General features: G+C 44.9%; 1 protein-coding gene across 3 annotated transcripts in view; it reads left to right on the top strand.

Moving 5' to 3' along the window:
* The window catches only part of FEZ1 (fasciculation and elongation protein zeta 1), a 51316-nt gene that overhangs the window by 19942 nt on the left and 8709 nt on the right, over positions 1-22665 (top strand). For all 3 annotated transcript variants that reach the window (XM_058289386.2, XM_004469254.3, XM_058289385.2), the window contains exons 4-7: positions 16685-16771; positions 18669-18837; positions 20901-21172; positions 22434-22514. In XM_058289386.2, coding sequence (XP_058145369.1) covers positions 16685-16771; positions 18669-18837; positions 20901-21172; positions 22434-22514 — 609 coding nt within the window. The remainder of the gene's footprint in view (positions 1-16684; positions 16772-18668; positions 18838-20900; positions 21173-22433; positions 22515-22665) is intronic.

Below are 22665 nucleotides of genomic sequence, written 5' to 3'. Positions count from 1 at the left end.
CTGGGTCTTTAGGATTGCCCCTGTTAGTTGCTCAAAACCGGGCTCTGGACCCAGTAATAGGTTGCAGACCTGCTTCCTAGGGCCTTGGGAGAGAGGTTATAAATGCTGGAAAAAGCCTCTCTTACTTATTTACTTTTAATTTTCTCACATGCACTTCTTTTATCTGCCAGCGGATGGGGCTGGGTGTGTTTGCTGCAACATAGACAAGATCAATGTGATAGAGGTTCCTGCCTGGAGGCTAGGAGCCTTGTAATTTAAACTTTCTCAGAGACAGTTCTCCAGCCTTCCTTGGCAGTACTCTTCCTTTTCCCTGGTAGGAAATAATTCCACTTCCCTCTGCATTCTCAACAGTCAGTCCCACTTAGTAGAGAGGGAGATTAGAAGGCTTGGATCTCTTTAGTTCTGAATATCTTTAGTCCCAGCGTGGCTCCCAAGGCAAACAATAGCTCAGTCCCGCTTGGACTGAAAGAGCTCATGGGACACAGCAGACCAAATCTGTGGGTCAAAAGTTGAGTCTGCTCTAGGCTGTGTTCCTCTCTCTCCTCTTTCCTGGGGTGGTAGATCCCACAAGCCCCCCTTTGATTGTAGTCCATCTCAGAGGCTTGAGAATCCTAAAGTGTCTTTAGTTGGGGGAGGGTGCCAGCAATCGCAGCTGCTGGTTTTAACTCACAGTTTTGCCCTCATGTTTCCCCTCCTTTGTCCCTCTCTCTTCTGGGCAATGTGCAGCCTTTGCCTGGTGTCCTAAACCCTCGAAGTTTTTTTCCAGGCCGCTTCAGGCTGACCTCTAGCTATTTTTCTGGAAGAGAAAAGAGGCCCATGTCTTTCTAGTCCGCCATCTTCCTGGAAGTCCAGCTGTGGTTTTTAACTCACAGTTTTGCTGTCTCAGATCTTTTCCTTTGCCCCTCTCTCTTCTGGGCAGTGACTGGTCTTCCCCTGGTGTCCTAAACCCTAGAAGATTTTTTCCAGGCCATTTCTGCCTGTCCTCTAGCTATTTTTCTGGGACAGTCAAGAGTCCCATGTCTTTGTAATTAACTATGTTCCTGGAAGTCCTTCTGTTCATTTTTCTTTAATCCCCTCTCCCCTTGCAGCTTTTTGTGTGCTGTCTGCTCTCTGTGTCCCCTTGCTATGCGTTCTTCTGTGTCTGTATTTATCTCCCCTCCCTCTTGCGGCTTGCTTGCTGTCTGCTCTCTGTGTCCATCTCTGCGCTCTTCTGCACATTTTGCTTGTCTCCCTTTTTGTTGTGTCACCTTGCTGAGTCAGCTCTCTGTGGCACTTGCAGGCTGGGCAGTGCTCTGCCTGCCATTCATTTTTTCTAAGCTACTTAAGGTGAAAGCTTTGATGATATTTTAAACATTTGCATCTTAAGTTTAAAATAAAATAAAATAAAATTGTAAGTTTCCCTCTAACTGCTGAATCTCAAAAAATTTGATATGGTTTGTTTTCATGTTCAATCAGGTCAAAATAGTTTCTAATTTCCTCTTGTGATTTTTTTTTTCAACCCATGAGTTATTTAGAAGTGTGTTGCTTAATTTCCAAGTGTTTGAGAATTTTCCAGCTATCTTTTTGTTATTGATTTCTAAACTAATTTTCTCCGAGAATATACTTAGTATGATTTCAACCTTTTAAAATACATTGAGACTCATTTATGACCTATCATATGGTATATTTTAATGAATGTAATATGTGCCATTGTGAAGAATGTGTATTTGACCATTTTTGGTTGTAGTGTTCTATTAATGTCAACTAGGTTAAGTTTATTGACAATGTCGTTGAATTCTTCTATGTTCTTTCATATTTTTCTTGTCCTTTGTTCTACCAATTGCTGAAAGAGGAATGTTGAAGGCTCTACCTCTTATTATGGATTTGCCTGTTTTTTCCATTAGTTCTGTTAGTTTTTGTTCCTATATTTTTAAACTTTGTTATTAAGTGCATACATACACTTTGGTAATTGTTAAGTCTTCCTGATGAATTGACCCTTTTATCATTATGAAATGTCCCTCTTTATATGTGGTAATACTCTTTGTCTTGAAATCTTCTTTGCCTGATATGAATTTAACCACATCATCTTTCTTATGCAATACTGTTTTTTCTTTCCATCCTTTTACTTTCAATCTATCTGTGTCTTTATATTTAAACTGCTTCTGTCATAGACAGCTCTACAGATATACTTGAGATACTGTATTTTTAGTTCCAGACCAATGCAATAAAGCAAATATTGCAATAAAACAAGTCATACAAATTTGTTGGTTTCCCAGTGCATTTAAAAGTTATATTTACACTATACTGTGGTCTATTAAGAGTGCGAGATAGCATTATGTCTAAAAAATTGTACATGCCATAATTAAAATGTGGCACAAAGACATGGAGTGAGCACATGCTGTTGGAAAAATGGTGCCAATAGACTTACTGACACAGGGTTGCCACAAACTTTTGATTGTAAAAAATGCAATATCTGTGATGCCCAATAAAGTGACGCGCAATAAAGTGCAATAAAGTTCGGTCTTGCTTTTTTCTTCGGTATAGCAATCAGTGTGTTTTAGTTCCTTTACATAGTGTTTAGTTTATTAACCTTTAACACATAGTTTGTATTTAGATGTACTAGTTTGCATTTCTATTTGTCCTATCTGAATTTCTGTTCCTCTGTTTCACTTTTCCTGCCTTCTTTTGAGTTAATCAATTTTTTTTTAGTATTCCATTTTTTTTTTACTATGGCATTTTCATCTCTATGTCCATATACGTATATTTAGTGGTTACTCTAGCGATTAGAACAAATAACTATTAACTTTTCATAGTCTACTTAGAATCAATATACTACTTCACAATATATTAATACCACTATAAAAAACTCACAACCGTATAAATCCATTCTCTCCATCCTTTATGCTATTGTTGTTATATATTTTACTTCAATTTACATTATATCCCCCACAACTCACAGGTTTTTTGTTTGTTTGGTTGGTTTTTGCAATTATTTACCCACATATTTGTTGTTTCTGGTGTTCTTTATTCCTTCCTGCAGCTCTGATTTTCCACCATTTCTTTTCAGCCCCCAAAACTTTCAAAAACATTTCTTATAGTGTAGTCTGCAAGTGACAGGCTCTCTTAGCTCTCCCCTTTTCTTTTCTTTTCTTTTTTATTGTATTTTTTTTTTGAAGATACATAGATCACGAAAAACGTTACATTAAAAAATATAAAAGTTTCCCAATACCCCATACCCCACCCCAAGCTTTCCCCTTTTCAAGGATCACAGCTTTGCATTGTTTGTTGTTCAGTACCTGAGAACAATTAGCTCATAGATTTTGTCCAGTTTTATAGCTGTTTATGGCAGGAGTTATAGGTCGGTACTTGTTATGCTGTCTTGACTGAAAGCGGCCATCTCTGCTGTTTTCTCTTTCTGGAATTTCTTTTATTCAGGTGTTGGCTTCTTAAACTTATCTCCTGACTTTTTTTTTTTCCCTCCCATTTAAAATAATCAACTTAGTTAGTTTTACTCTCCAGGAAATGTTTTTTAACCTTATCTTCAGTTCTTTTATTGAAACTTAAATTTTTGCTATCGTATTTTTATGTATATATTTATTTTTAATATATTTTTTATTAGCGACACTGTAGATTTACAGAAAAATCATGTAGAAGATGTAGAGTTCCCACTGCCCCTCTCCCCACTATTAACACCTTCCATTAGTGTGGTACCTTTGTTACAATTGAATGACTATTAATATAGTGGTACCATTAACATAGCCCACAGTTTCCACTAGGGTTCACTGTTTGTGTTGTACCGTCTAATCATTTCTTGCTATCATATTATTTATTTCTAAGAGCTCTTTCTAATTCTTTGATTAATGTTACCGTAACCATGGCTATTTCCAATGGAAAGGCCCACCTGATACAGTGCTACAAAGAGAAACTCGCCTGTCAGTGAGAAGGTGATTTATTGCAAGTGCACAAGCAAGGAATCAGGGATCTTCCCCAAACCGGTGCAAAGTGAGAATGGGGGCGAGGATTTTTTAATAGAGGGAAAAGCTGTTGAGGATCACGTGACGACTGTGTTCCTGCCATGTGGGTGATGACTTTGGAATTTGTTTACAGGGTCTCCTGAGGGGGATGTGGGCAAATTTCTTAATCCTATGTTATCTTCTGTATGCAAATCTCCTGCTCGATGTCCAGGTTCACAGCCTTTTGTCCCTGGGGGAAGTTACAGAATTCCTGGCACCATTCTGTGGTTTTGCTGAGATGTTAGCTTATTCCTGATATTCCTGGGAGTAGAACTGGAAATGTGTGGTTCTTCTAGGAACTAAGAACAAAGAGTAAACTACTAAAATGAGGTTAAGAGAAAAACAGTTCAACCTGACCTGGGGAAGGTACTTGAATTTTTCAGGGCTGTTTAGGAAGGTTTTTTTGTTTTGTTTTGTTTTTTAAAGATTTATTTATTTATTTCTATCCCCTTCCCCCGCCCCCCCCAGTTGTCTGTTCTCTGTGTCTATTTGCTGCGTCTTCTTCTTTGTTTTTAATAAACACATTTTCCAGCTATCATTAATTCTTATAAATAGGTCATTTTTCAAGGATGTAGTGTTTTGTTATCCCTTAAAGCAACAATAGTATTTTTTTCCTGCTTTCTGCATTGCTTTTGAGTTCTCTTTTCCATATGTTTGTTTTAGACCTCTGTCTTTCACATTTGGGGTTGTCCTTAAATGTCTGGCAATGCTTGGGCATCTTTTCATATTTAAAAGTGAGGCACTAGAAGGCTGAGCTTTTTCTGTAAGGGTAAGACTTGTCCTCTGCTGAACCGCTCTGTAGAGTGACAGCGAGGAGCTGGTCATTTTGTTGGGCTACATGGTGGTGTGTATCTGTAGGTCTTTTTTTTTTTTTTTCGCCAGTGTCCACAGAAAGGAGTCTTCCCTTGTCTTTCTGGAGGAGAAAAAGCCTGGCTGTGGGCATCCCGGAGCCCAGTTAGGCGAGGAGGCTGGAGAACAGGGGGACTATGTATGGTGACCTTTAATCCCTTTGTTTCTGGTAAGACCCCTCACCCTCACTCTCTGGTTCAACCAGCCTGGAGTGAAATCTCCAGTCCTTTTGCAAGTAAGAGGGCAAGGAAAAGAGACCCAGGGTCTCATAGCTCCTGATGAGAAATTTTGACAAATCCTCCTTATTTCAGCCCCAACTGGCTTTGCCACCTGAGGTTGTGATTCCGAGCCTCTCCAGGATCGTTGGTGTGAATCCACTCCTCGGGGCTTCCGCCTGCTGGTTTCATCTCTCGAGCCCTGTTAGCGGAACACTCTGGGTTCTGGGTTCCAGGTTCTTGGCTATGTCCTGAACCTGGGTTCCAGGTTCAGGACATGCCATAGGATAGGCAAGGGAATAAAGAGTTTATTGAAAAATGAGAGAAAAGGGGGAAAGTGCACACCCCCCACATGGTGCGGGCGTGCTGCAGGGTGAAATGCACCTGTGGCTTGCGGTAAGCCTTTTAAGACCTTTCCTCCTCCCCTTTCCTAATGTTGGGGCGGGGCCCAGCTGTTTGCTGTTTTGATTGGTTGCCTTACAATCCCCACCTGTTAGCTCTCTGGGGACCAATGCGAAGGCCTGTTTGGAATTATCCAGGGCCAATGGGAAGGCCTGATTTGAATTATCCAGAACAAATAAGAAGGTCCGTTTGGAGTGATCCTGGGCTTCTTATGAGCCCTGGGTCTCAATGGGGTCTTTCCGGTTTTGTTTTTAGTAGCTGCCTTCCCTCAAGGGGTTTCCGGTTGGATCTCACGGCCATGCTCTCTGCTGGGTCCCAGCTGTGACTCAGTCTTCCCCCTTTGCCTATACTTTCTTTTCTTTTTAATTTTTTTAAAAGATTTTTAAAAAAATTTATTTTTCTCCCCTTCCCCACTTCCCCCCGCTCCAGTTGTCTGCTCCCTGTGTCCATTTGCTGTGTGTTCTTCTGTGTCCGCTTCTATCCTTATCAGCAGCACTGGGAATCTGTCCTGTTTTGTTGCGTCATCTTGTTGTGTCAGCTCTCCGTGTATGCGGCGCCATTCCTGGGCAGGCTGCACTTTTTTCACGCTGGGCGGCTCTCCTTACGGGGTGCACTCCTTGTGCGTGGGGCTCCCCTACGCAGGGGACACCGTTGCGTGGCAGGGCACTCCTTGCACACATCAGCACTGCGCTTGGGCCAGCTCCACACGGGTCAGGAGGCCTGGGGTTTGAACCGGGGACCTCCCATGTGGTAGGCGGATGCCCCATCCGTTGGGCCAAATTTGCTTCCCCTTCTTTGCCTAAACTAACCTGCCTCAGTCCTCTAGGTCGTCATCTGCTTTCTAGCATCTCCTTTGCTCTTGTCTTTTCTCCAGTTCACTGTCCTTTTGGGATATTCCTTTTGCTCCCTTTGCCCTCATTTTAGTAGGATTTCAGAAGGAAGAGATAACAAAAGTGAGGGCTCAATCTGCTATGTCCCCTCCTACTACAAAGAAATGGAAACTGGATATCATTTTTTAAAATGTATTATGACTTGATTTTTTGCCATAAAGACTATGTGGAACTCTAATCAGAGGCCCAGCATGGAAAAAGAGGCCTTGACCTTACATTAAGAGCTTGGTGAATAAATAAATGTGCATTTATAATTTTAGGTTAAAATAACATGCTCGAGGTATGTATATACATATAAATTTACAATTCTCCACTTTTATAGGGTTTTTCAGTTAATCAACCTGTTCTGTTCCTGACTATGATGTCAAACACAGTCTTTTGTCCCTGTAACCTTTATTTAATAGCAGATAATGGTTGTCTTGGATAAAAGGAAATGCAAGTCCAGGACAGTAAGTTACAATATTTCCAGGTGATTATAGCAGCTAGATTTTCTTTGGAGGAGGGAATGAATTTAGGACAGGGGTTCTTAACCTTTTTTGTTCCATAGACCCTTTTGCCAGTCAGTCAGGTGAAAACCATGGACCCCTTCTCAGAATGTAGCGGCAGATAGTTCTATGACACTCAACTAGCATCGTGTCTAACAACTACCGTAATTTTGAAATATGGATGAATGTAAGTGATTTCTCGAGAAATCCAACAACTATAATGTGATATGAAATGAGTATTACTGTAATTTATTGCTGTTAGAAAGAAATCTTCTTCTGGAAGAAAATAAGGCTCACCCGATCGTGGAGAAGAAAAGAATTTATTCTCAATCTTGCAAGAAGGGGTGCACAACCAGAAAACTTGGCTGGCACTCCGAACAAAGAAAAATGACACATTTATACCCCTAAGCCTAGCACGCAAGGCTTTCCTCTGTTTCTCCATAGATTGGATACTTCAGTAGTTACAGCCTATCCGAGAAGATCTAACCTTCCCGCGCAAAAGTTTGTGATTAACCGCTTCCCTCATCACCTTCCAACCATTTTAGTTTTTACCTGCTCCCCTTTGCCAAATAAGGAATGGAATTTAGTGCTGAAGTGGTACTGACGTAGCTCTTTCTTGGGCATCTTTTTTACTGCCTATAGGACTGGCTTAAGCTGGTTTCCTTTGTTCCTGCTTACCTGGGAGTGGGAGACTGAGGCAGTAGGCTGCCAGTTTACATTAATCAATATTTTCTTCCTTTATGTGAAAACTAATCTTCATTTCTTACATTGCATACATTCATAAGTGAAGGAAATGCTAGATTTCAGTTAGAGGTCAGAGAAAATAAAGATGATAAATTGTTTTTTTTTTTCAATTCGAGCTCGTGGACCTGGTTAGTAACCCCTGATCTAGGAGGTGATAGAACCACCCTCAAGCCCGTTTTGGTTTGTTTGCTTGTTTGTTCATTCATTCTTTCCACAAATACCTGTTGTACTTTGAGCTGTTCTCTGGTAAACCTCACTGTGAGAAGACTCAGCCATCGACTTAACCCACACAGATGTTTCCTGATTGTTCGTGAGCATAGCAGGGACGTAATTGCCCTTTCCTTGGACTGGGTACATATTGGTGAATTTCCTTGCTTTTTTCTATTTTTTGCCTGGAGGTAAAAATATATCTTTGGTCTCTTAATTTTGGTCAAAAAGGCAACCTATTGTGAAACAATGGTAGGAAGGGGAGAGAAATACACAAAGGGTCAACGAAGCAGCTGAAATGCCCTTTTCTGTGAATAGAATCATCTGGAATGCTTTAACAAAAGACACTAGTTAATAGTCATTATTGAACACAGTGACTCAACGTATCTTTAAGCCCTATTCAGACCTCTTTGCAGCAAGATTTCGCAGTGTTACAGGCTCCAGTGGAGACTCTTCTGCACTGATTTTCCACCTTTAAGCTACTTTGGTGTACAGACCTAAAGACACATCTTTACCAAACACAAGCGGGAGATGCAGGTCCTCTTTCAATTCTGGATCAAGTCATTTGGAAAAATTAATTACCTTGGAAGAGAATAATTTCCTTCAATATGGTGGAAGTAACTTGCAGTTTTAGCCCATAGAGAAATTTAACCCTAGGATGACCTGGCCTGAAGATGCTTTATGCTACGTAGAATTCCCGTTTTTACAACCTTCCCGTTGCCACATGGGAGGCTAAAAGAACTTTATGTGTCAGTTTGTATGGCATATACTGGTAACAAGAGTATCCATCTACATAAGTGCTGCCATTTTCTTCAGAAATCTTTCTCTCTCCCTGGCTCTCTTATTTCCCCCTCAACTTTCCACTTTCCATACAAGATAATGTCCTGACGAGTAAGGGAAGCTAGGGAATCTGTAAGTGATTGTTGAGGAAAGAGGGCTTGTTGAGAAGTGACAGATGTTACTGGAGCAGAACAGAGTCTGGTAGGGTTGAGGGAAAATGTAGGGGGCAGTCCTGGAGCGGGTGAGGAGGGATGAGAAAGCAGACTCAAAAGCTAGAGAGGAGAAGAAAGGCCAGGGAGAGTGAGGGCAGTCGGTGTCCAGGTTTTTGGCTTCATCATAAGAAAGAAGTTAAGGACGAGACACGGATTCATTAAGCAAGTGGAGAATTTATTAGGGGGTAAGCAAAGAAACAAAAGGACACCCTCAGAGTGGAGGGTGGGCATTCTCAAGGGAGAGAAATGCAGAGTTCTGCCCTGCGGTCCCCTGTTTTATGCAGTATAAAACTCCAGGTCTGTGCTGACTGGCACATGAAACAGAGCAGGGGGACTTTATGGGTGATTTGATTTTCTTCGGGGGTTAGGGGTTGCTGTCTGGGAGTGATTGGCTTCTGGCTGTTGTCCAGGAGCTCTGCAGGGCATGTTGGCCAGCAGTGATTGGCCTCTGGCCACTGTCCACTAGGCGTGAGGGAACCTGAAAACTAGGTGGGGGGCGGTGGAGCCCCTCCTGTCCCTGCCCTCTTTCCCGCTGTGTAATGCTGCTGCTGGCTGCCTCCTGATGATGCAGCCATGGGTGCCTGTGCTGTGAGCGGCAGGTGTGTGCTCGTAAGCTGCCCCTTCCTAAGTTGCTGGTATGAGTTAGCAGGCTGATGGAAGCCAGCAGCCGTTGCCTCAGCCTGTGGAAGTCAGCGGCCAATGCCTCTGTTTCTCTTACCAGGCTTAAGTTTCCTGTCCCCTTCCTCCTTAGGTCCCTATTCTATCCTGCCTCAAAGCCCCCCTGAGAGAGTTGTACGCCCTTAATCTTAAGAGGGAGTTGAAGGCTGAAGACCATTCTTCTGTTGTGCTTCCTGCTGATGAGGGATTGTAGTCCCTGCCTTACAGGGTGTAAAACTCTCTTGCTACACCACTGAGCCCGAGAGGAGGGGTACTTGCTTTAATGGTTGAGACTGGGCGATATTCACCCATGAGCTGAAGTTTGTTTTGGAAGGCATCAGTCCTGGAAGAGATAAATCAAGTTAGAAGCTTAAACATATAAGGGCCTACTAAGAGTATATGAAGGATAGTTGTAAAGGGGGCCTAGGAGGCTTGTCAGCCAAGGGTAGTGAGAGAGGTATGAGGTAGCAAGAATGGGTTGCTGCTGGCAGCATTTTTAGTTTGGTTGCCTGGTTAATAAGGATTTTAATGTTTTCTTAGACTTTAGAAAACTGGTTGACATAGAAGAGGGTGTTGTTATTAGGTCCTTAGCTTTTGCATTTTTGAAGAGAAATTTCAGGCTGTCCAATGGCTGGCACTCGTCTGTCTCAGCAAGTGTTTCTGTTGCATTGGTGCTTCCTTGGACAGCGGGCTTTACTGAGGATAAATGCACTCGGTTTGCAATCCCTTGAAGTTTAACAGCTACCGGTTTGTAGGGTTGTGTGCAGCTGCCACAGTGGCAGTCCAGTTCAAGACGACATTGGATGAGCTCATCTGAAGTAAGATTAGCTTAGCATGGGGAAAGACCTGACTTCAGAATCACCTCCACGAAGTGTCCAGTGCCTGCCAATGATAGAGACCTCGTGCTGAAACTTCCAGCTTCGCTCCTCCAGGAAAATCCCTGGGCAGCTGCTAGGCACGGAGGTGGGAGACTCGGAAAAGCCTCATCCCTGATGAGACAGCGGTTGTTCCATTACCTACATCTTGCAAGGGTTAAAATCCTGTGGGCTTTTTGCTGGAGGGATGGAGGTGTTGCAAGGGTATTGGCAAGGAACTGGAAAGCTATTCTTCAGGAACCCTTTAATTACGGACCGGGAGGTTACCTGCTTCCTCCCTGAGGCGCACTGCTTATTCAACGGGGGGAGAGGTTCAGTAAATGGCCTGGATCTTGATTCCCCATTCACCCCCTTATCAGGCACCACCAAGATGAGAGCCATCTGGAGTGGCAGGTAGGACAGGCACGGGGCTTCAATGTTAATTAAGAAATGAACGAGCTTACCTGCCACGTCAAGGGTCCCCCGGGGCTCTCCAGGTTGACAGTTGGTGGTGCTGTCCAGGGAGCCATGCCTGCCCAGGCCCCTGCCGTCCCACCCTGGGGCAAGGCCCTGGCTTTGGGGCGTGGTGGCAGCCTGGGGCGAGGGCCTGCTTCTCCACCCCTGAAGCAGGTTCCTGGTGACCTGGAAGCGGGGGTGTCGGGTGGCCCTGGGTGACAGGGTGCCTTCCATGGCAGCAGCTAAAAGGTAAGTCTGTCCCCGGGCCTTTTGCTTGCTCCTCCTTACCTACTTCCTCTCTGTGGTGCGGTCTCAATTAAAAAAAACACACACACAATGAAACTGTGAAGGATGTGTTTAAAAGGCAGTTAAGGGGAATTTGGGGATCCAGGGAAAGTTTCTGCAGCATCCTGCAGATTGCTGAGGCAGACTGGCTAATAAAGTGCATTCCTGGGAGGACCTGTCCTTTTCTAGAGTCAGGGTCTTTTGGTCCCTGCCTCTGAGAAAGTCCCCTGAGCGTATGACAATTGACCGGCTTGGTAGTGTGTTTCCTCATCCCTTTTAGCAGACCTGTGACTGCGTGGTCTCTGGCCCTTAGATTTGCCTGTTCCTCCTTCCCTCTTACACAGGTTTAACTGGAATTTAAGGTGCCATACAGAGGTAGATTTTGCCTTCTAATTTGTACTCGGCCATGTTGTGTGGCAGGAAAGGATCAGCTTTTTTTTTTAACCCCTCGGTGGCTGTATTAGTCAGCCTAAAGGATGCTGATGCAAAATACCAGAATTTCACTGGTTTTTAAAAAGGGTATTTATGTGGGGTAGGAGCTTACAGATACCAGGCGGTAAAGTATAAGTTACTTTCCTCACCAAAGTCTATTTGGAGCAAGATGGCTGCCAATGTCTGCGAGGGTTCAGGCTTCCTGGGTTCCTACGTTCCTGGGGCTTCTTTACTCTGGCTTCAAGGTTCCTTCCTGGGGCTGGCTTCTCTTTCTTCTGTGGCTGACTTCCCAGGGCTCCAGTTTAAGTCTTCAGCATCAAATTTCAAAATTAAAATTCCAATATTAAAAGCCCCCAACTCTGTCCTTTGCCATGCCTTTTATCTGTGAGTCTCTACCCACCAAGGGGTGGGGACTCAACGCCCTAATCATAACTCAATCATGACCAGGTACAGATCAAATTACAAGCATAATCCAATATTTCTTTTTGGAGTTTATCAATTATGTCAAACGGCTGCAGTGGACAAGGATGTCCAGCTCTTGAGAGTGCACCTGGGTGGGAGTCTGCTGGTATGCTAGAAGCCCTGCCCCTGGTTTTAGGGAAAAATGAAGAGTCTGCCAGCCAATCTGGCACCCCAGACTCCAGGCTGGTCAAACACTTGAACTACAAACGGAAGCCCCGGGTTGCGTACACCCTGGGAGACGTTTGGAGCCCTCCAGGCTGAAGCACCCAGGTCACTTAGGTCCTGGGAGATGCGTGGACCTGCCGCTTTGGTTCTCAGCATCTCCAGAACACTGCGGTCCTGCTGCCAAACCAAAGCTCCCAAGCCACTCCAGTCTTAGGAGTCACTGGGGCCCTCCAAACCGAAGCCCAGGATGCTTAGGTCCTGGCACACATTTGGACCTCTTCTGGTTCTTGGCATCCCGAGAATAAGAGCCCCTGATGCCAGACACCCCCGGGGCACCGTTAGACCTAGGGGACACCTGGCGCCAGTTTCCAGACTGAAGCTCCCAAGCTGAGACTTCTCCTGAAAAGGAGGGTGAGCGGTTTTTAAATCTGCTCTCTCAAGGGGTAAAAGTTTGATCACCACCCAAATGGCTAGAGATTGGGGGTTTGGGACCTGGGCCATACGGGAACACAATTCTCCCACAGACCCTCTTCCACACTGCATTGGATTCTTAAGATAATTGGGGCATAAGTCATACTTAGAGAAATGGGACCTGAATTTGGAGGAACAGTTAAGGAAATGGCTTAGCTTGATTTCATGACCTGGGCCGGGGAGGTGAGCAGAAGTAGAGAGTGGTTTAGGATGAGGTGGGTCTCCTGGACTCCCATGCTCTCGTTGGACTCCTACTCGACTTCGGGAATGTCCCTAATCAGGTTCCAAAGGCGGTGTCACCTGCCGCTCAGAGCCTCCTTGATCTACACGGCATGGGGCCTTAGTCCCTACCACCTCTGAAGAGGGAGCCAGAGGACTCTTGGGTAAACCAAGATTATGTCCTCCAGGATCAGGGCTGGAGACCTGCATGGAAATGGAGACAGACACATATGTGGACAGACATGTACGCCCACATCCTCCACCTGATTAGACACATATAGACAGACTGCACTTAGAAGCCAAAAGCTCACCAGTCTCGTCGGACGGAGGAGGGGTCACCAGGGATGATTTTCTCCTGCCTGGCTTGCCATAAATATGTTGTTGGAGTCGGCATCCAGGTTCTTGGCTTCATAGTGAAAAAGAATTTAAGGACGAGCCACAAATTCATTAAGCAAGTAGAGAATTTATTAGGGGGTAAGCAAAGAAACAAAAGGACACCCTCAGAGTGGAGGGTGGGCATTCTCAAGGGAAAGAAATGCAGTGTTCTGCCCTGGGGTCCCCTGTTAAGGGGTGTAAGACTCCAGGGTCTGTGCTGATTGGCACGTTTGAGACAGAGCAGGGGGACTTTATGGGTGATTTGATTTTCTTCGGGGGTTAGGGGTTGCTGTCTGGGAGTGATTGGCCTCTGGCCACTGTCCACTAGGCGTGAGGGAACCTGAAAACTAGGTGGGGGGCGGTGGAGCCCCTCCTGTCCCTGCCCTCTTTCCCGCTGTGTAATGCTGCTGCTGGCTGCCTCCTGATGCAGCCATGGGTGCCTGTGCTGTGAGTGGCAGGTGTGTGCTCGTAAGCTGCCCCTTCCTAAGTTGCTGGTATGAGTTAGCAGGCTGATGGAAGCCAGCAGCCGTTGCCTCAGCCTGTGGGAGTCAGCGGCCAATGCCTCCGTTTTCTTACCAGGCTTATTAGGTTCTCTGTCCCCTTCCTCCTTAGGTCCCTATTCTATCCTGCCTCAGTGGGGCAGGTGTGGAGAAACCAAGCAGGTGGAGGAACCACACACAGGGGAGGGAAAGAGCCGGGGCTCTCTTGGGGGAACTTTGTGTAAGCTTCTATTTTATTTTATTCCTTTTGTTTTATTATTTTATTTCTTTTAGTTTATTTTTAGTGGCAGGCTCCTGAGATCTAAGAAAACGTGGGTTGGCTCTACCTCCCCTATGATACTGACAACTCACAGTAGCTTTCACAAGCTTATAATTGATTTCAAATCTCTCTTTAGCCCACCTTGACAGGCCAGAACTGTAGGCTTTGTCTGAGAAGGGGAGAAAGCTCTTACTCAGAGACCATCATTCCTGCCATAACCCAGGTTCATTAACGTTTGAAGAGCAGGAAGGTTCTATCCCAAGAAACTCCCTCCTTGCCTTCAGGTGGAGGTCAGTGGGAGGACCTTGGAAAAGGAGATGGTGTAGTTGATGGAATATTAGCTGTCGATGAAGTAAACCCACTAAAACTGGCCACATTTCAGAAAATGTAAACGTTTCCTTTTTTGATAGATGTAATGCCAAAAAAAGTGAAGTGAAATTTTGGTTATATGTAAGCATACAGTTGCTGTCAGATGTTTATAAAAAGAAATGAAGAGAGGGGTTGTAGCTCAAGTGGTTGAACGCCTGCTTCCTATGGTCGAGGTCTCAGGTTCGATCCCCAGGACCTCCTAAAAACAAACAAACCACCAACCAAATTTTTTAAAAATCCAAATGAAAAACCTAAAACACTGTTTCCCAGGATGACCCTAAGTTTGACCGCAAGACTTTCTGGCCTAAGAAAGTTCAGCCATAGGCATGTGGCTGTGAGTAAACTGGGGCCCCACACTTTTGTTCTGCATGGTAGGAAGCTACGGAAACCAAGCGGTGACCACAGGTGGTAGATTTGGCAGGAAGAGGAGCATATGGGTGAGACGGAGAAATGCATGTCGCCATCTGGCCCACGAGGTCCTCAAATGAGCCCATTATCTCCCTGTCCCACCCCCTATTCATGTTGAGTACAGTTGGCATTTAAGATATATTTGATTAATTTTTTTTTAATGACTTGGTACAGTTTTTAAGCAAATGGAGGTGGAAGGTGATGTGTTTTGTGAGGAGTGTCTGCCAAGGCAGGACTCAAAAAAAAGGGGAGAAGTGTGTGAGCCTCGCCTACCTCTGACATGGTTGCTTGGACCTAGGTCATTCTTGTTAGAAGAAAAAGCGTATAAGCTCCAGAGAAGAGGCAGATCAGCATGTGTTACTTATTAGAGAGCAAATAAAATTGATTCCTGGCTGAGAGGTGGCTCTGCAGGGGACCTCCTGGAGACACTTCTTGCCTCTTACATGGCTTTCACATCAGACTTTTGGACACAGAGCGACAGCTTGTTGGATGGTTTGGTGGTTTATTTTGTGCAGGATTTGTCTGCAGATGCCAGATTATGACAGATTGGGATATGGTCTGTAATGTCAGGTATGCTATGGAGACCTTGTTTTGATCAAGAGCAATATCTTCTTTCTCTCCTAAAACACTCTTGCCTAGTCACCGATTGAAATGGCAAATCAAAACACCTAGCACTGGAGAGAACTGAGCTGGCGAAGCTGTAAGAAGAGGAACTGTAGGCTGGATGGAATGTCTGCAGAATGACTCTAAACTAGCAGTTCTTAACTCTGGCTGGACATTAGAACCATCTGGGGAGCTTAAAAAAATACTAGGCCAGGGCCCACTCCAGACCTGTTCAATAAAATTATGAGGGTGGGCCCTGGCATCCACATTTAAAAAAAAACCTCCTCAGGTGTTATTAATTAATGTGTAGCCAGGGTTTAAAATAATAAAGCCCCCTTCTGGGCTTGAACATCTAGAATCTAGATTGTTGTGAACTTTCAGATCTTACTTAGGGATCATGGAATTTTGGAGACACAGGGCAAATAGATTTTTCCTTTCAATGAAATTTGTTGTTTTTATTGTTTAGTTTGTCCCTCATTTTGCAGGGTCAGGTTATTCAGTGTCATGCCCCGTGTAGATTCCTTAGATGTTCCATCAACTACAGCACCAGGTTGGGATTCCACTAAAAGGATAGCATTCCATCAAGTTCTGAAAACCACGATCATGGAGGGAGAGGGAAGAGTAGGTCTAACATGGGGCATTTTTTGGACATTGAAATTATTCTGCATGACATTGTAATGATGGATACAAGCCTTTATACATTCTGTCAAAACCTATAAAACAGTGTGGTTCAAAGTATAAACCATAAACGTAAACTGTAGATTATGCTCAGTAGCAATGTTTCAATATTCGTTCATCAATTGTAACAAATGTACCACATTGATAAAAGATTTTGTTAATGGGGGAAGTGTGGGAGGGGGAGGGGGTAGGGTATATGGGAATCTCCTATATTTTTTGATGTAATATGTAATCTAAAGCTTCTTTAAAAATAAAGAAAAAAAAAAATCATGATCATTTGGGCCAGACCAACCTACTCCTTAAAATGCCTAATAAAGTGAATTCTGGAAACAACCCCCCAGATTGAAACTCCTTAATAAAATAAGTGTACCTTTTCTGTAGGATTTGGTTGCAGCATCCCTCACCTTGGGAAGGGTACTTGCTCACCCAAGGGTGACCTGCCTGTGGGTTAGAGAACAGCGCTGCTCCCTCCGAGTCAGCCTAGTACTGGCCACTCCTCCTTTTCGGACCAAACTGGCCTCAGTGATGTCTGCTGTGCTAGCGAGATATGTTTGGAATTGAACGGTACCCTGGACACCTCTTCAGCATCCCTTTTTAGACAGTGGATGGCTGGAGTGGGCTCTCAGTCAGTATCATCTCTTCTAGAGATTAGAGGAAATCTGAGTCTGCTGATGGTCAGTCAGAATTCCATTCTCTCCTCTCCATTGCCCCGCAGATCCACGAGAAAGAAGAGGAAGAGTTTAATGAAAAGAGTGAAAATGACTCTGGGATCAACGAGGAGCCTCTACTCACCGCAGAACAGGTATGAGGATCTTTCTAAGTTCTTCCTTGGAACGTGTCGTTCTTTTGATGGAGACAAGCTTTAAGAGAACATGCTTGCCACAGCTATTTAAAACAGGAGAAAGCTGTATGGTCTTCTGGTGTCTACGTCTGTGACCCAGAGTGTCTTTGATGGGAATTTCATTTCTCTTTACGCCTCAGCTTACCCAACTGCTTGCATGTGATTGCAATGAATGTGACACTTGGATTGGGTGGGGCCAGGCTTTGGCAACAGCCAGCGACAGGCCAGTGTTGACCAGCGTCACCTCTGATGAGCCTCCCTTTGGAATCATTATACTCGGAGTCAAGACACCTGAACAGGCCCCTAAATACCTGCTCTTCTGCAAATAAAAGTTGCAAATGAGGCTTTTGTGTGATGGATGTTTTCTCATATTTCATAGAGCCCTGGAAATTCTGAGCCTTCCAAAAGGGATCTTAGAGATACTTCTGTATTTGTACAAAAAGATATAATGCTTCACATTCAATTGAGTTAATTTACATTCTGGTTTGACTAGTTTATTACTTAGGGAGGATAATGTTAGGTCTCCAGATTCTTTATTCAAATGTTTAGTCAACAAATATTTATGGAATGTTTATTTTGTGCAAGGCACCATATGAAGTTTCTCAGAATGGTTCTGATATAGCTCTGTGGTTGCCTTCAGTGCCAGAAATCATTTTTCCGTAGAAGGAACTGGATCATATCAGTGATAAAAAGGTGGGATTTGAGGTAATTAAGGATTAAGTGATTGGAGGGAACCACATAGAGAATAGGACTAACAGTTACTCTTATGAATTGTAAGAAAAAGTAGGATCACAGGAATTCAAGGGTTACTACTACGAGAGAAGGAGAAACTCAGCCATGAAATTGTAAAGAGGGGTTGAATGCTATAAAATGTTTTTCAGTGTCAAAGACTAGGTATTCCCTGAATTCATGACTAGAGATGAGAAGTCTTAGAAATAAAAATTTTTTCCAAAGGAAGCCACCCAAAGTCCCCTTTTCTATGGTCCAACCCAATATGAAGGAGAACATCGAAAGCCTCGGTGCCGTGCTCTCTGAGCCTGTATCCACCACAGCGTCTGGAACAGACAGAGGCATAAATGCACTATTGTGATCCAATTCTTCTACCAATTTACTTTCACAAGTGGCTTTTTAAAAAAAATTTCATTTACTTTATATGTAAATAATTAATGTACATGGAAGTTCAGCTTTATTCCTTTTGAGAGATATCTATTTAGACCCTTCACGTCTAGGAGTGATCCCCTATCAATAGTCTAGATTAGAAATAGGTGTCTTATCTATTTTCTGCTCTCTGGATCTATCCTGTACTTTTATTATTTTATTATCTTTATTTTCACTAGTTGCTGGGCAGTTTCCTGTCTATGTGAATTCTGGTGAAATAGCTTTTTTCCCTCCATGCAAAAAGGCCTCCCCATTTTGAGTTGTCCCAAGCACACTGTGTTTTCCCAGGCATACATATTGTCACCATTAATGGACTGGATTTTGCATTAAAGTTAGGTGGATAAAATATTTTCCCACTTAGAAATAAAGTGCTTAGCAAATTGAAGTAAATGTTCCCTTCCGGGCAACTTTGCTTCATTTCCTGAAACAGTAGTTTATTTCCAATAAAGCACTCATCTAAATGGAGTTCTTGGAAGAGGTTTTACGTTAAAGGGTGCTTTAAATTAAAGGCAGAGTATACGCAAGCCTTTGATTGGGTCTATTTTTATTATTATGCAGGTTGGGTCTATTTATTTGTTATTAAGTAACAATACTGCTTTAGGAGTTTTATAAGAATCAAATGAGAAACTTCCTTAATTGCTCAAAATTCAAGCCAGAATGTCCCTCGAGCGGAGAACCCTCTTTTGTGTACCTTCTTCAGGTAATTGAGGAGATTGAGGAAATGATGCAGAACTCCCCCGACCCCGAGGAAGAAGAGAATGTCCTGGAAGAGGAGGATGGGGGCGAAACCTCCTCCCAGGCAGACTCGGTCCTCCTGCAAGAGATGCAGGCCTTGACCCAAACCTTCAACAACGACTGGTCCTACGAAGGTGAGGATGCTGGGAGGTGGGCGTGCCTACCTGAGCCGCGCACGGGACGCCATGCTTCACACGTGGCTAACTGAGCCTCCGTCGGCACCAGGGGCAGAGGCTGACAAATCTGGGCTGGCATTAGCATGCTTGAAAACAGTCGGGCAGCTGGACGTAATTAAAATAAAATGGCTAAACTAACCAAAGAATGAGACAAACATAGGAGAGGCCTGAACCTACCATCCAAAAGCAATGAACGTGTCTACCATAACATTAATGAAAATAAACTACTCAAGCAAACGGCCGGAGCTCATCTTCTTGGTGCATTTTCTCTGTGCATGCTCCATTCTAAGACTCAACATGTATAGTCCCAATCCTCACACCGGCCCCATTTGGGTGGAGTTAAATGAGTCACAGAGAGGTTAAGTGACTCGTCCAAGACCACAGACACATTGTAAGTGGCGGAGTCAGAATATAAACCCGGGGAGCTTAACACCAGCGTCGACACTCTTCGTTGCTATTTCATATTGACTTTCTGACATGGGTTTAGAGTAATTATGGTCATGCCAAGAAAGAGCTGGGTGGAGCGTGAAATGAAAAAATGTAACACAGCAAGGGGAAAATTGAGACTGCCCTTCCTCAGTCGGTAGGGACAGTGACATCTGGGCTGTCACAGGAGCCGTTACCTGGGGAGCAGATCCGAATGTGGGGTGAAGAGACTTAGAAACAATGGAGGAGGGAGAAGATGGATTGGTCAGGGCACAAAGGTCCAAATATGGGTTAGAAGTGAAAAACAGAGCGGGTGTAGCTCACGTGGTTGAGCGCCTGATTTCTGTGTATGAGGTCATGGGTTCAATCCCTGGTACTTCCTAAAAACAAGCAAACCAACTCTTATTGGGGAATGGATGTAGCTCAGTGGCTGAGCGCCTGCCTCCTGTGTACGAGGTCCTGGGTTCGATCTCTGGTGCCTCCTGAAAAAGGAAAAAAAAAGTGGAAAATAGAGGCGCCACCCAAAGAACCGCCTTCTGAAAGTGAAACCGTCACTCTACGAGCAAGAGCTCGGGCGAAGGGAGGCAGAAGGGCTCTATTGAGAGGGGTGGGCCGGGGTTGGCGCTGGCGCTGCTTTCACAGTCATGCCATTCTCAGCCACACAAAGGTCCCAAACATAGACGCGTTCAGCAAAGGACTCCTGAAAACAGCTGAAATGCACCAGTGAAATGGCAAGAAAACGGAAGGAGAAGGGCGGCTCCAAGGAGCAAAATAAAGGGGCAAGTCGGGCTAGTCAGCAAATAGCCAGGCCAAGCAGAAACGGAGGGGAAAGGTCAAACGGATTTTGAGGTGAAAACAGAAGATCCCACTAGCGAGAGGCAAATCCCCAAAGACGCCAACCCCCTCTGCCCCTGCCAAATCGAGTTTAAAGGAAGGACTTTCAGGGAATGAGAAGTTAAAGTTATCGTTTCCTGTTACCCCAGGGTCCCTTTTCATTTTCCTGAAAGTAGCAAAATAGTTTATCAACTCCCGAGGGGTCGTTTTGCAGTGTACATCGCCGGGCTCCCACGTTTCGCATTTTGTTCACTCGTGTGCCGAGAGGCAGAATCACGGGTGTAAAGAATCTCTCGCCATCTCTGTTTATTTTGCTGTCAGCTACGTCTTGACCGTTCTTGGGCATAAACCACCTCGCCATTGCTGCTCAGTCCAGGTGCCCAAATCCTCCTTTCAGTGTTTCCCTTTGATTTTTTTTTTTTTTTGGAGGTACTGGGCCTTGATCCCAGGACCTCATACATGGGAAGCAGGTGCTCCACCCCTGAGGAATAAATAAATATAAATAAATCTTAAAAAAAAAAAAGCTGCATGTCTTTCCACTGGCAACTTTGGGTACAGAGGCCACAGGCCACAGGCTTTCCTGGGTCTGTTTCTTCTGAGAGTGATGTTCTCTTCTCCAGCACACTCCTAAATTGTGCAGGGCTGTCCTGGGCCTTGAAGGGGTCAGAAGGGGTCTCCCCACCAAGGGGCGGTGGCCCCAGGCGCCTCTCGGGTGGATCTGGCTTGCCGCAGGCGTCACCGTGGGGTGCTTTCTCCCGCAGGCCTGAGGCACATGTCGGGGCCTGAGCTGACAGAGCTGTTGGAGCAGGTGGAAGGCGCCATCCGGGACTTCTCGGAGGAGCTGGTGCAGCAGCTGGCCCGGCGGGACGAGCTGGAGTTTGAGAAGGAGGTGAAGAACTCCTTCATCACGGTGCTCATTGAGGTCCAGAACAAGCAGAAGGAGCAGCGAGAACTGATGAAAAAGAGGCGGAAAGAGAAAGGCCTCAGCCTGCAGAGTAGCAGAATAGAGAAGGGAAACCAGATGCCTCTCAAGGTACGTGCAAAGGCCTGCTGGAGCGCCAGGCGGGCCCTCCCGCGACCCCCGGCACTTCTGCTCCCAGGGCCAACCCTTCATAGACTCCTTATGAAAAGACATTTACTGAGCAATGACCCACAACAGACGGTGGGATCAGAAAGAAGGAGACGCTATCACCCCTGAAGGACTCACCCTCTAACTGGGGAGACAGGGTATAAACGTGCTTTAAAAACATTGAATAAGACATGTTCTTTGCAAGCAAGACTTTGAGAAGTGGGGTGAAGGCATTTAGCATCCGCTAGATCCTGAGTTAGAAGTGCTGCTACTGGCACAGCTTAGAGTCCTGACGCATCTCTTTATGGTAAGGGTAGAGTGTTTCAGGGACTGAAAATTACCAGCGGCCTTATTTTTAACTTATTTTTTTGATAACAGTGATACCTTTTTTAAAAAGAGAAGTTGTGGGTCTCAGCGGCCTTATTTTCATATCGCTAGAGATCTCCAAACCCGTGTGGAAATCAGGGAAGCTGGGCTCAATCACCTAAGGAGCTTTTCAAACCACACTTGCTTACACTGTATTCCAGACTTACGACATTGGGTCTGCGCATGTGCATTTTGAGAAAAGCTTCTCAGATAAGGACAATCGCTTTAAGCCTGCCCTTCCTGTTGACTGAACATTTTACCCCCTAAGACATGGGTGCTTAACCTTTTTTGTTCCACGGACCCCTTTCCCAGTCAGATGAAAACCATGGAGCCTTACTAAGCCCACGCTATACTGTGTATTACTTAATAAATATATCACACCCACCCCAACATGTCCCCATAAGAATAACGCTTTTCAGAATTTTCAATTCAAGCTCACGGCCCCCCTGAAATCTTTCTATGGACCCTCAGTTAAGACCCCCAGTTAAGATGATGTATCATCATCTGCCCGGGTTGTACTCTGTTGCTTAGTTTTCCTGTTACACAGTGGAGTCTGCAATGAGGAAACCTGGGGGGTGGGGAGTCTTGTTGCCCTATAGGACTGAGTAGAATAAGAGGCTTTGAGACAAAGTCTTTGAGACTCTACCATTTTCTTCTTGCAAAGTACAGGCTTACATTTTGGCCCGTCCCTTAGCCCAGATCTTACATTTGCTTTCTGGTCACAGACCCCTAAGTCAGTTATGAGGGACAGCAGCAGCTGGTGGGTCTGGGTAGTTGAGGGAGGACCCAGAAGTCCCTGGGGTGATGATGAAGGATCAGGAAGCGTTTGCCTTCCTTGAGTCTCTCTCTTCCCCGCCAGCGCTTCAGCATGGAAGGCATCTCCAACATTTTGCAGAGTGGCATCCGCCAGACCTTTGGCTCCTCAGGAACTGACAAACAGGTAGGAGAGCCTCCCTGCTGTTAGCAGCCCACCTAGACTCTTGTCCCTCGCACCTGCATTACAGGGTGGGAATGGTGACTCATGAGAATTATCCCAGCATTTGGGTGAGGGAGGAGAGCCCTAAAATTTTCTCCCACTCTTAAGGGGGGGG

Source organism: Dasypus novemcinctus, chromosome 27 (genome assembly GCF_030445035.2).
Source record: "Dasypus novemcinctus isolate mDasNov1 chromosome 27, mDasNov1.1.hap2, whole genome shotgun sequence".
In the NCBI taxonomy this organism is placed as follows: Eukaryota; Metazoa; Chordata; class Mammalia; order Cingulata; family Dasypodidae; genus Dasypus; species Dasypus novemcinctus.
Note: the sequence above shows the minus strand (reverse complement) of the source record. Positions and strands in the feature narration are given on the sequence as shown.